A 13,139-nucleotide genomic window follows, 5' to 3' on the forward strand; every position below is an offset into this window, starting at 1 on the left:
GTTACAAACTTTAAATCACATATGCCTCATGTGATCTTTTACTTTTTTACTCTACAGATCCTCACCTGGGAGAATTCAGAACCACATCAGTGGAAAAAAAATCTCAGTGTTTCAAAACACTTTCTGATGAACACAATTATGTTTGTAATTGCAAAATATTCCTTGGTCCCACCAGGCTGCTATGTGGGTGGACCCCAGAAAGTACAAATAAATGAGTTACCGTTCTGGTGCCCTCCTTTGCAGTAACCATTACTGATTAAAATGTATGACTACACAAACATAACCAGTTTACTAGAAACCCACACAGAAAAAAATGCGGTAAAAAGAAAAACTATCTTCATACTTCAACTGATAAACTATAATCACTATCCAGTATCCGAAGCAAATTCAGCAGAACTAATCCCGGCCTGCATCCTGGAATTACAAGTGGAGTACAGGATACTGAGCAGAATAGAGAACTAGAGCCTGTCAATCACTACTGATATCAACAAAACCAGAAACTAACTCTGCTCACAGAACACTACATTCCCTGCTCTTTTCCCTACTCTTTTTTCCTCCCTACTGACAGGAACTGGTGTAATATTAGGCAAATAAATGTGTGTTTCTGTACAATGCTATGATGCGTTATTTACACACACTTTTCTAAAAGTAGCAGCAATTGATGCTGGATTAATAAAAAAGGATTCTTAAATTGCATATAGCTCATAGAAACCAGAAACTAAGAACATCATTCACTGTTTTGGAAACCCGCTATGTCTAACAGTAAATCTCTTCCTTCAGGCAAACGTGGTAAGTAGCCTTGATCATAATAAACTGTTGCTACAGATCAAAGAGTAATGGCACATATATGTTCAGAGTAAAATAATAGGCAAACCCTTGCTTGAAGCTAAATTCACGGTTGAGAAACGCACAATAGCAGTCGGGTGGTATTACAGCCATCTACATTTAACTAATCTACGTTTTCAGTATTTCTTTATCCATTTTCCATGCTGAAAAGGCATCATCAATGAGGTCAACCACACCAACCAAAGTGGGTGAACTGGTCTGAATATATTAAAGCTTGAAACCTCTTCATGTTAATATTAAAACTTTTTTCTCCAACACTGAAATTATGAAGGTTCTAAAACTATTGAGATTACTGTTATTACCACTATAGAAATAAATAGTAGGTGAGCTTAGTTTATAAATGCTTTCCATATATTTAAATATGTAGCAGTTAAGAAAATTACACAGCCTCTTATGTATTTTTATTGTGTAAAAGATGTATTTTCACAGAGAGGCACATTGCTTGTCATTCTTGAAGAGCTTTACAAGAACTGAATAAAACAGTACGATAGTTAAAAGGACCCAGATTATTTAAAAGAAAGGTTTGCCTCCTTGTACGTGAATAGCCAGTATTATTGAATCTCTGACTCTCTTTCTGGATTAAAAACAAAAACAAAAACAAACAAACAAACAAAAACTTACCCTTGCTTTCTGCAGAGATTATTAAGGCAATTCACTTGTTTTACATTCTGTGCTAAAATAAACTCCTCTGTCATGCAGCCTGGAGCTCCTGTATCTCATCCATTATGTAAATCTCCAAAGAGTAGTTCAGCAAACACCATCTCAGCATCTCAGTTACACTGCACTTACTAAGACTACCTACATATCTAAGTTAATTTTAATTTTCCTAAGACCAATAGAAACTCTTTATTTCTTAATTTGCAAGATAGAGTCTCGCTGTCATCTCTCTTCAAAGAATGACCGCCAAGCCCAAGCACATGAAGTTTTAAACACAACTTAAACACCATCTTCTCTAGAATACAGGAACATAAAGAAAAAAGAAAAATAAAAAACAAACTCAAATTGTTTTGAATCTCACTGTTTCTAGAACAACATCCTCTGGTGTTTCTGTTGGTGGTGTTGGATTATTTATTTTGTTTCTTTTGTGATAATGCTGAAACATTCTTATAGTACTTGGGAATTTAGGCAGAGAGTCAATGCCTGCTCACCTATGTTCAAAAGCTAGGGCTTTTGTTTTCAGCTGAATTACGCACACATGGCCATCACAGCTGACTGTAGCAACCACAGCTGTAGCAGAATGCTATCGAATTGAACTGAAACAACAACAAAACCCTAGGTAAATGGCAAAGTTCAAAAGAAGGTGACAGCCTCAAAGCAGAAGACTTGCCTCTTCGTGACTCATTGCTACACCCATGAACAAGACAGACTTCATGCATCACCAAGAGTACGCCCAAAGTGCCGTGTGGGAAACATATGAGCAGGTCAAGATTTAGATTAATACTAGGAGCTTCTTTTCTCTTTCAGACACATGTCCTTGGGTATATGAAATACCGTATCCAGTACAATCATCATTCAGGTCTGTTAGCAGAGGATAGCAGTATTAAAATAACTGCCTTCTCCTTACGTGGTAGCTATTGAATTCTAACACGTTACTCTGCCTTCATGTGAGAAGTGACAAATTGCCATTGTTTGGTATTATTCTCCCTATGGCATGCCAAAAATATGCATTTATTTCTAGCACTAAATGTTTATTGTCAGATAGGCAGGAAAAGGAAAACAGTAAAGTGTATGTAGTATTTCAGTTTCTGCTTCAATGTATCTTAATCAGTACCGCTGTACAGATCAAGAATCGTATTTTTTCCCCTCTCATTGAGAAGTACAGATTAATTCTAAAGTGCAGGTAGCTGTGCTGCTTCATGATACTAAGAATTAAACATTTCCACAGCAGTAGTATCCGTATTTTCCATGCAAACACTTAAATCCTGATAACTAATGACTGGAAACAGATAATTAAAAAACAAGCAGGAGAATAGTCCTGTAAATCTCTGGTTTAAATTTGTTTTACCCGATGGACAATGCCCAACACAACTGAACAGCATTCAATTTCTTGGAAACAAAACAAAACAAAAAAAATGAGAGTATGAATTTAAACATTTTTTTCCCCCATTTGGAAACTTGTGTCATACACCTGAAAATACACATATCAAAATGGTCTTGTCAAACAGCTCTGAAATTAAATGCCTTGTGCTTCTCTCCCTGGAGTACTATAAATTTAGTCATTATTAGAATTAGTATAATTGTTCTTTAAGTGCTCTAGGAATAAAAGGTGAAATGAGCTAAGTGACTGCTCTTTCATTTCCCATGAGAACACGCCTCAGCAGCGAAGTCAGACTGCACGAGCAGGGATGCTCAGGGATGCTTTGAAAACCCATGGACTGGAGAACAAGTCCAGCAAAGCAGAGCCTCGTGTGCTCACAATGCCTGGACTGGCACAGCTTGCAGGCAGAGGGGATACCTTTTCTTACAGGGAGAATACAGAAATTCGGTGGGAAGAACTGCCCTCTGGAGATGCCTGCTGCTGTCAGCTAGTGGATGACAGGAACCTGCAGCAGAATCACTGAAGTTAACATAATGGATCCAGGCCTTTGCGGTCTAGCTCCCCATGGACTCTGTCCCATCGATAACGAGTAATTTTCATCAGGAATAAAAGGTGAAAGAACTAAAGTAGCTGGTTTGAAGCTACCACGAAATACAGAAGGACAGAGTGCCACCTCAGTGGGTACCAGTACCAATTGCCAGCCAGGAGAACCACTGGCCTATTAGCCAGGTGCGTTGTGAAACAGGAGGGGATCTTCTCAGTGAGGCAGTTTGGCTGAAGATATCCACAGTCTGTGTCTTTCGGGGGATTTGCAGTGGAGTAGCCCATGAGAAATCAGAGCATGGTAGCTAAGCTTTTGGAGCACATCTCATAGTTTAGTTCCTTCCAAAGGCGATCTAGCTTGCACAGCCCAAGGCCATGCTACCAGACAAAACAAAACACAGAGATTCAGGGACACATTTCCAGATCTAAGCTACAACAGTAATACACTCGGCTCACTTTCCAGCTCTGGTCTGGACTAGCTGCCTCCAAAACCTAAACTGTCCAGTGGTTTGGGGGATTGGTCATTCCAGATATATCTGGTAACAGCAGGGACAAATCTGCGCTGCTTCAAGGGGTCCTACCACACGCTCCAAGTCTGCCCCTTCAAACCACGAGGCACAGAGCCTGCAACTCACAGCAGACACCCTCTGCTTACACACCATGAAAACACCCCGCTGCTAGGTCTCTGATCATTTCCAATGCTTTGACCTGAAAACAGGGAGCACCAGGAACACCACAAAAGGACAGGACGACACCCAACCCCAGCAGCATGGCTGCAGCACGCATGCTCCGGAGGCAGCTGGCCCCAGCTGGTGCACACATGGGAATTTGGCAACACTCATACTGGGGGCATGGTTTTCCCCCCAAGCTGGATGCGTTCAGCGAGGTGGATACCATACATCCCATGTTTATGCTGGACAATCCCTTAGGCACTAAATACAGAGGCAGCCAGAACTAAGGAAATGCTTACGTCAGATTTTCTTAACTCTATCTTCATGCTGCTTCCATCATTTTATTTTACAGTCTTCAAGATATGTTTCAGAAAACATAAGAGGTAACAGCTCCTGTTTCTGTTTCTCCTGAAAGGCAGGGACTCTGTAGCATATCACCTCTTCCCCTCCCAGTATGGGAACATTAACATAGCTATGTAATCTGAAGTCCCAGAAACTGCAATCAAAGTTGTCTGTCTTATAAAGCAATTTGTCATTCTATGTTCTATATACGTCAGTTTTTTCTAAGTCTATTCTCAGCTCTGGCCAGACCTTACAAGATTATTTTTTATTTTTTAGGTTTTTACTCCCAAATGAACTTCAAAAAGAAATCTCAAAATGTAAAACAATGGTTATAATAAAACATTCATAACCGGAAAAACATGAGCTCAATATGACTTAAGTTAATCAAAAAAAAGTTAAGTAATTATAAACCAAGCCTTACAAGCCACAGCTACAAGTAATATAAATGATAGATGTCAACACATTTACTAACTAAAAATGTAAGGAGATACCTATTAACTTTCACAAGTAGTTTAACAGGCACTCTACTGGAATGAGCCTGTCAATAGGTGCTCCATCAGACCCTTAACCACAAGCTTTCACTTACATCCATGATTTACAGACTCATTATCGTCAGCTAGTACTTCGTGGAGTACTGATCTAGGCAACAACAGCAAGATCTACCTTTACTTTACACTGGCATTTAGCAAAATTAACTTGCATATTAGAAATATTCCGTATTTTGCTCACATCTTGACAATTCTGGAGTATTTACTCTCCTGGAAGCTGCACTACAATGTGGAGTTTCAACCTCCCCCACATGCCATCTTACGTGAACACCGCTGCCATGCTTTTTAACGCAATTCTCCATTCCTCATATTTAAAAAAAAAAAAAAAAGTTCAATAAACAGGATTTTGAATTCAACGCAGCTGAATCAGCCCACAGCTGTTCCAAGCAGAGCAGAAACCCATGCAGCCACCAGGACACAAACCCCACACGCCACCGCTGAGCAGCTGCTGAGCTGGAGATGTTTCTCCCAGTTCTTAGCAGCCTCCTGGACAGCTCTGCACTGACTACTTGAAAATACAAACCTATTTATTATATATAAAGGACCTCATTATTTATTGATTCTAAACCAAAGCTTGAGGCTCTTGCAGTAGACAAGGCTTTGACAGGGAAGGTCTGACCCACCTCTGTGCCTACCTCCATTGCCTTCCTGAAGTTTGAGGGTACAGAAAAAAACACAGCTACCTTTAACCGCTACCTTTTATTCTTCTGAAATAACACTTCTGCAAATATATATTTTGTTTTTCAATATGAGTCTTAAAAACAATGGTTATGACCTTCCATGGACGTCTGCCCCCAGTCCACATTGACAGGAATAAAATAAAAGCACAAAAACCTCTGAATTGCAATCCGACCGGGTTTAAACAAGGTCAGGTCACAAGCCAAACACCAAATGCGATTAGGACCCAACTCTGATGAACTGGTTTGATGTGTATGTATGTGGGTGTGCTTTGGATACCTGCCCTAAGCCAGCTGCTGAAGAGCACTGTGTAAACACACCGAAACAGTGGGGAAATGAATGGAATGGAGCCAAGACCCAAGACCCATAAACAAGAAATCATTTAGGCTCAAAAACCAACTGCACAGCAGAAATGGGGGGAGGGGGATCAGGGCAGCACAAATTTTATGCTGTTAGTAAGGAAAGCCTAATAGCACTGCTGAGGTCCTCCCAGAAATTCATTCATTAATTTTACAATGGCAAGGGGAAAAAGAATCAGTCCAAATTAATGCAAGTGCGTGAGGCTGAAGAGGTTCACCACGGATTTCTTCAATGCCTTTTTATTTATTTATTTTTTTCTTTCTCTTTCCTTGGAAATGCCACCAGCAGTTTTTCAGCAACCCGGATCAGTCCCAAATGCGCCTCATCCTGCTCACATCTGAGCCCGGCTGGCACAGAGCTGAAGAGAGCACCAAGAGGCAGCCCAGTATGCAGCAGACGGCTTTTGAGAGGAACAGAAAAAAGAAAGGACATCTCTGCGTCTTACATCTTTAAGTGTTTGAAAGTAAAAGCAGATCTGTGCTCTGAACAGGACTGGACCCCAGACGACAAACTGCCTGCTATCTGTTGCTCAATTAAATATCTACCACCGATTAACTGTTCAGGGACAAAGCCTGACAAGTGCCACACGACGGATGGAATCAAAAGAACTTTACAGTCTTTGTGCCTTGCTGAATTTGGCCATCAGTCATTTTTAAGTGGTCATTTGTTATGCGGCTTTATCCAAGATATTTATAATCATAATGAATCGAGACAAAACACCAAACTCCTGTCTCTTTGCCTTAGAGTAATCTAAAGTGAAAAGAACATGACACAAAGGATAGATTGATGGTCAGTGCAAGATAACTCTCTTGAGATTAATATATTTTATCCTGTTCATGCTTCTATTTGTAATTATACTCCAAGAATACACTGGATGATGTTAGATGTGAAAGACCACTTAAGAGCAGTCACTTCCTTCCTAGGAAAAGTGTGTTTGTTTGCAATAGATAGGGAGGAGAGTGCAGACAGAAAACAAACACATTGCCACACACTACCAGTACTCTGACAGCAGATACACTATGCAGGCAAAAGCATAAAACCTTCTTGAAACACCCTCAAATATACCCAATAAGAAAAAAAAAAAAATGTCTTTATTGTGACCGGACTCTAAAATCACAGAAAAACGCAGGCTGGGAATCCAAGTCCGAACTCCATCCAAAACAAGGGCAGCTTCAAAGCTGGATCAGATGGCTCGGGGACTTTGCCCAGTCCGCACGGGTGCCTGCGGCTGTTCCTCCCCACGTGCAGGACTTTACGTTTTCTTTTGCTGACCTTGACGAGGCTCCTGCCAGCCCATTTCTCCAGCCTGTTGGCGTTGTCCTGAACGGCAGGCCCTGCCCTCACCGGGTCAGCTGGGTTTCTGCAACGTGGTCCCGCTCTGCACAGGAGTCAGGGCGGGTGAGGCAAGGGTAAATCAGAGGTAGGGAGATTATTGAGATGGATTGAGCTCTGGAGATTTAAAAAAGGTATTTCCTTGTGTTGAATACCTCTCTTTAAATGGCTGAAGCAAAGTTTGCTCCCGTTATTTTATTTTATTTTTTTTAAAGAGATGACCCACAGGTTATGTTCTTGACAAAGCAGTGCTTCTCAGGCTTATCACATAGAGCTCTTCAAGAAAATAAGCAGTTGGCTCTTAATGCCACTGAAATCAAGACAATTCTATGCATTGTAGAGCATTTTCTGATCACAACATTATATAATTTAGAACATCATTCAACCTGATCAAAGGAACTGCCCAGCAGTATTTCTGCAGGCTGTCCATGAAACTAGTGTGAGTGGGAGACTGCACCCAAGACCACTCATTGCAAAGGCAGGTCTGTGTTATACTTAATCTGCGCAATTTCTTCTTCCCTGTCCTTCAATTTAGCTTTCCAACCTCATTTCAATCCTGCCTACTCCTTTTTGGCCTAAGGCCTTAATCTTTATGTTGCCCAGGCATTTTTTTTGAGCTATAGTTCCTCCGTCAGTTACCAATTTCCTTATCAGCTTCTACGCTGGGCTCTCATCTTCATGAATTCGCATGCAATCACTGTAGACTGAAAAATGTAAACCTTAAATGTCATATTCAAGGAAGCAATGAATCTCCGGATTCAGTCGCTGTTACAGACAGCTGAGAACCATTGTAAACTGCGTGCATCCAATATACATGTATTTATTTCTCATATTTCTTATCTTTCTGGGAAAGATTCATCTGACTTCACTTTATGAAACAGAAGATTTTACGTTTATATTTCCTGCAATAGTTGCATGTATGGGTAGATGTCAGTTATTTATATAAGACCGCTTTTACATGCATTACAATACAGTTTGAGGCAGACCAACAAAGAGATTAAGTATATTGATATAGCTTACAGATGATGCAATTCCAAGACCTCTTTACACTACCAACAATATACAAACATACTCCTGTTATTAATGGAAAAAATTTGGCTTTCAAAACTTGGTTATTTAAACAGCATATTCTTAGCTCCACTGTAAAGTGAAAGACTAAGGCAGGGTGCTGGGTGAAATCCAATCTCTTTCCTACTGGAGCCAGAACTTTATCAACTGATCTTAAAAGTGACCACGGAGAATCCCCTTCTACCTCTGTTGCTTAACTTTTCTGAAATCAGTCTTCCCAGAAAAGGATTTTTTAGTCTCAGACTTTGAATTCCTGAAATTGTTCAGCTATATGATTTAGACGTGGTACTTTCCTAATCTAAAAGATTAACAGCTGCATTCAGAGCTCTACATTTGCAAAGACTGCCAAACAGAAAACACATAATGAAATAATTCAGTATCTCCTCCCTTATCTGCACAGCTTCCCCATGATTACTAAGGGATGTCATCGGAGGGACATGAAAGTAGAACTATGGCTTGAAAAGAGAGAGGTCATCCTATTCTGTTTTTCCTTCTTTCATTCTGCACTGAGCCAAAAAAACAAAAGCAGAAAAAAGATGAGAGATACAGAGATAGGAGCACTACATTTCTCACACAACTACTTTTTTCTGCTTTTGTTTTTTCCAAGGAACTTGGGAAAAGGCCATATGAAGTCTAGGAGTCTTTTAAATTTGTCTGATCTGAAAGCCCTCTCTCATCTGTGCACATTCTGGTTACAACAGCCTGTTTCATGGATCTGACAAACCTTGAGGTTTTCTTTCCTGGTGCCTCTTCCCAAGCCAAACACCTCGCATGGCCCTCTAGTCCGACAAAGTTTCTCCTCAAAAAATTCAACACAAACACGACTATGCTATGGTAGTGTTGCTCTATGCTGTTTTCTGGACAGTATGAGGAGCCCACTGCAACATGCTGGTATCATCTGCAAATTATCTCTAGGTAAGTGGGCCTTTGTGCTCTCTCATAAACTTTCTGCCAGTAAAGCATTGTCATCACACACACACACACACCAGTTCATATATACAGAATTTTGTCACTGTCATTCTGGAAGATGTGAGCAAGGTTTCAGTGGTATTAGTTTTTCACACTGCTATTTATAGCTAAGAGGTCTGAGTGGGGAAGTGTTTGCTCCCTCGTGATATGAGCCCATCCCAAGCTGTCATGTTGGTATGGACAGCAGTTGTGGGCTTGTCAGCAATAAAATCAAAGAGAAATTCCTTAATACTCTGCATGCCGGCTTTAGCAGGCAACAACTGCTGGTTCATATCTGGGAATATGGGTCCCTGATCCGGGAAAAGAATTGTGGACATTACTACTGAGCTACTAATACCTTTTACCATCTCTATTAAGGTTCAGATTTGCCTTCTGAAGGTTGGAGGCTTTTAGGAACCTGTGGTATATAAAGCAGATGTTCTATAGATGTCTCTAAACTAAAAGTTTCAATGGCTGTTATTTCAGGAGACCGGATTCAAGGACACTGATGCTTCCCTCAAGCCTTGTGCTGCCTGTGAATCCTTAAGTAGTTAGAAGCGGCGCATCTTCTACCTGTTGCAAACATTTAAAAGGCTAACCCAAGAATTAAACTCTTCCTTACTGTGGCAGTTGTTGATAAAATGTAAAACCTCTGAGCCACTCAAACATTGATATAACCAAACTTCCATTGAGATAAATGAGAATCTTAGCCCTGCTAAAGTATTTTGCTCAGATAAATAGAGGAATGAAGTTAAATTTATGGTATTCAACTGACACACATTGCACTTTTGGAAAACTTTAGTTGCTGCTTTTTTGATTGTTCCTACCCCAACCAAGATTCAGAGGATGAAGAAAGCTTTCTGGGAAAAAGGTTTTCCACTGTAACCTATCCTTCCTTGATCAATACAGTTTCCATAATTCCTTGCTTAATTGGGTTGCAGCACTGCATCCCACTGTGCTGCCACTGCAATTCATTCGATCTGGTGCAAACCCACAAGCACTGCTTCATTTAAACATCCTTGGCAGGCACTGGTTAAAGTAGCATCCTGGCCAAAGTGTACAGTTCACAGTCAACAACAAGTCTGATCGACAGATGTCAAGGCCTACTGAATTTTATCGTCTTATAAAACAACAATAAAATCAGCAAAGCACAAAGGTCCACTAACACATTTTCCTCACTGCCTAGCACAGAAAACACATGCTGTAAGACACGTATCTCTGCATGATAAGAAAACAAAGCACCAAGATACCTAAACATTAAGGTATCATATCCCATTTGACTTATTAAGCCGCATTTGTCAACATTTCATCTGAGTGCTATTCAACAACGTATTAACCTTCATAGCTGGTAGCTGTAAAGACAATGCCCATCTCATTCTCCTTTCATCCTTGCACAGAATAAATGCATCCCACTGTGTGTCAGCCCATTCAGACACTTGACATCCAGGGCATTACCCATTTCTTTAATGTACTAATAGGTTTTCCTTTGAACGTTCAGGTCTGTAATTTTTTATTTTCTTTTGCCTTTGTTTTTTTAAAGTCAGAAGCTGTTGTGTAAAGTTACCGTTGTGTCAGGCTAAAGTATTCCCCTGCCTGAGAGACAGTATGGCACATGGAACTCAGACTGGTTATTTCATCTATAATGTTTTGTAATACAATGTAATTTTTTTATAATAGCAATAATAGGTATAATGCATATGGTTGTAAAAACGTCAACCAACTTTTATGGCTTTCCTCTTCATATGAATATTCAGTCATCCATTCGTCCCTTAATCCACTTCAATCCTGAAAAGAAAAAATGGAGTAATTCAGTATCGGTGAGATAACTGAAAAGCGGTGTTTAATTGATGTATTTTCTTAGGTGTTTATTAATTTCTACAATATTTCTACAATGTATATATAAATAAAAATGTAACAACAGATCTCTGTTCCACAGTGAAACTCAGGTTAGGAGATCAGTAAGTTTATAAACATTTTATAAAACTGGATGATTATGACACATGTATATTATAGAGCTTTATATTTCCTGTTAACGAATGATTTTACTTAATGTTTGAAGTGTCTTTCATATCTAAGCTGATACCTTAAGTGTACCAAGTCCCAGCTGGTTTAATTAGTCTTCAGGGCCCATTATATATCAGTATCAAACGTTTGTAGAGGTAAACTTTCTAGCAGTTACCTAGTGTGAATCTTCTTTATTGGCATTTATAAATGCTTTCCCAGAAATACTATGTGAGATCTGGGCAATAACACATTAAAAGGCAAATATTATTAGTGAACTCAGTCATTACCATAATTATTTCCTGTGGCTGGAGAAGATCATTAGAAAGTTTGAATACGTATGAATACAATACATCATTATTTTAGCTATGATTCCATGTGAATATAGAAAATAAAATGTATATAGATAATTAAGTACTATACTAAAATTTTGGGATGCTTCTTCAGATTTAAGAAAATACACAAATCCAGTAGTCTAACTGTAAAACCTTGAGAGAAAAAAAAGCTTCAGATGTCCAAAACTTAAATAGTTGACTGTGTGTCCCAAACCTCTTGCCGGAATATGTGTATATATCTGGCAGCAAATGCTACTTACATATGTCTCTCTTAATAATGTAAATGGTGTGAAGTCAAGAATCTAAATCTGCTGTCAAGAGTTATTATAAACAATCTGCTGTTATTTTTATATCATTTAAAATAGGGTCATCTTTCAAATAGCAGTGGAGCATCACCTGCCTGTTTTAAATCACAACCCAGTATTTTGTTAGTGCTGTATATATGATAACATGGCTAATAGGTTTCAAAAAATTAAGCAAACTTTTACACTGAAAATAAGACAAGAATCTCCCTTAAAGATGTGACATTAGTAAGTATTCATATACTGTGCTATTATTGTACTGACTAAAGTTTACGCATTTATATTTTTATTAACATGAATACTGTCTTAGAAATAAAATTAAATTCTAAACAGTCATATGAATCATAAAAGGTTGCGAAATCACTATAAACATTGACCTCATTAAATGTAATTAAATACTGTAGCCTTAGAGTGTGCTAACTACTGTAGACCATTTGCTCCATCTCTTAGGCCTCTTGTAAACTGTCTTCTTTTTTATTGCTGTTGAATGTCCCTTGACATTATTTGGATTCCTTCAAAAATTTCCATTTCACGAAACAGATTTTATTTGGCTTGTTGAGCCAACAAGCTTTGGGCTGCAGCTCCTTTTTGCATACTGGAAGAACCTCCTTTGAGTTTTCTAGCAGCTATTTCTCTGTCCAATGTCCAAAAATGGAACAAGTAGACCAGTTTTTCTTTATCTTAAACTTGCACAATGTGGTTATCTAACCTGAAGAGGAACTGATTCAGTCATCAAGTTCTTGCACGTTAAATGTGAAGTATTCAAAACCTTTGTGGGGTCTCTGTCAGGAAGACAGCGTGACCTGTAATTGTTTCCAGTTCTACATGTCGTCTCATTATTGCTTCTGCTTAAATACACACAGACACACACACACTCCTACAATGCAACTTAGCTTCACGTCACACATGAATGCTGGAAGTCTTATTAGGTTACTGTGCTATGGTAATGGAGAAAACATGGATAAGCATTTTGAAACTGCTGAATTGCAGCTATCTAACTAATCATAGCCACAACTGTTTGCATTATTAAATCACATACAATGGCCCTCCTCATGAAAAACCTACTTCTTTAGCAATGACAAATAATTGGCTTTGCTTATTCATTCTTTTCAGGTTTGCACAATTTA

General features: G+C 39.1%; 1 protein-coding gene across 7 annotated transcripts in view; it reads right to left on the reverse strand.

Annotated features, from left to right (window-relative positions):
* The window catches only part of KLF12 (KLF transcription factor 12), a 250,481-nt gene that overhangs the window by 168,642 nt on the left and 68,700 nt on the right, over positions 1-13,139 (reverse strand). For 6 of the 7 annotated variants that reach the window (XM_068676129.1, XM_068676166.1, XM_068676122.1 and 3 more), the window contains exon 2: positions 11,096-11,159. The exons of the other annotated variant lie outside the window; for it this stretch is intronic. In XM_068676129.1, the coding sequence (XP_068532230.1) occupies positions 11,096-11,116 (21 nt within the window). In that variant the 5' untranslated portion in view covers positions 11,117-11,159. The remainder of the gene's footprint in view (positions 1-11,095; positions 11,160-13,139) is intronic. 7 annotated transcript variants of the gene reach the window in all.

This window comes from Anas acuta, chromosome 1, assembly GCF_963932015.1.
Source record: "Anas acuta chromosome 1, bAnaAcu1.1, whole genome shotgun sequence".
NCBI classification, from domain to species: domain Eukaryota; kingdom Metazoa; phylum Chordata; class Aves; order Anseriformes; family Anatidae; genus Anas; species Anas acuta.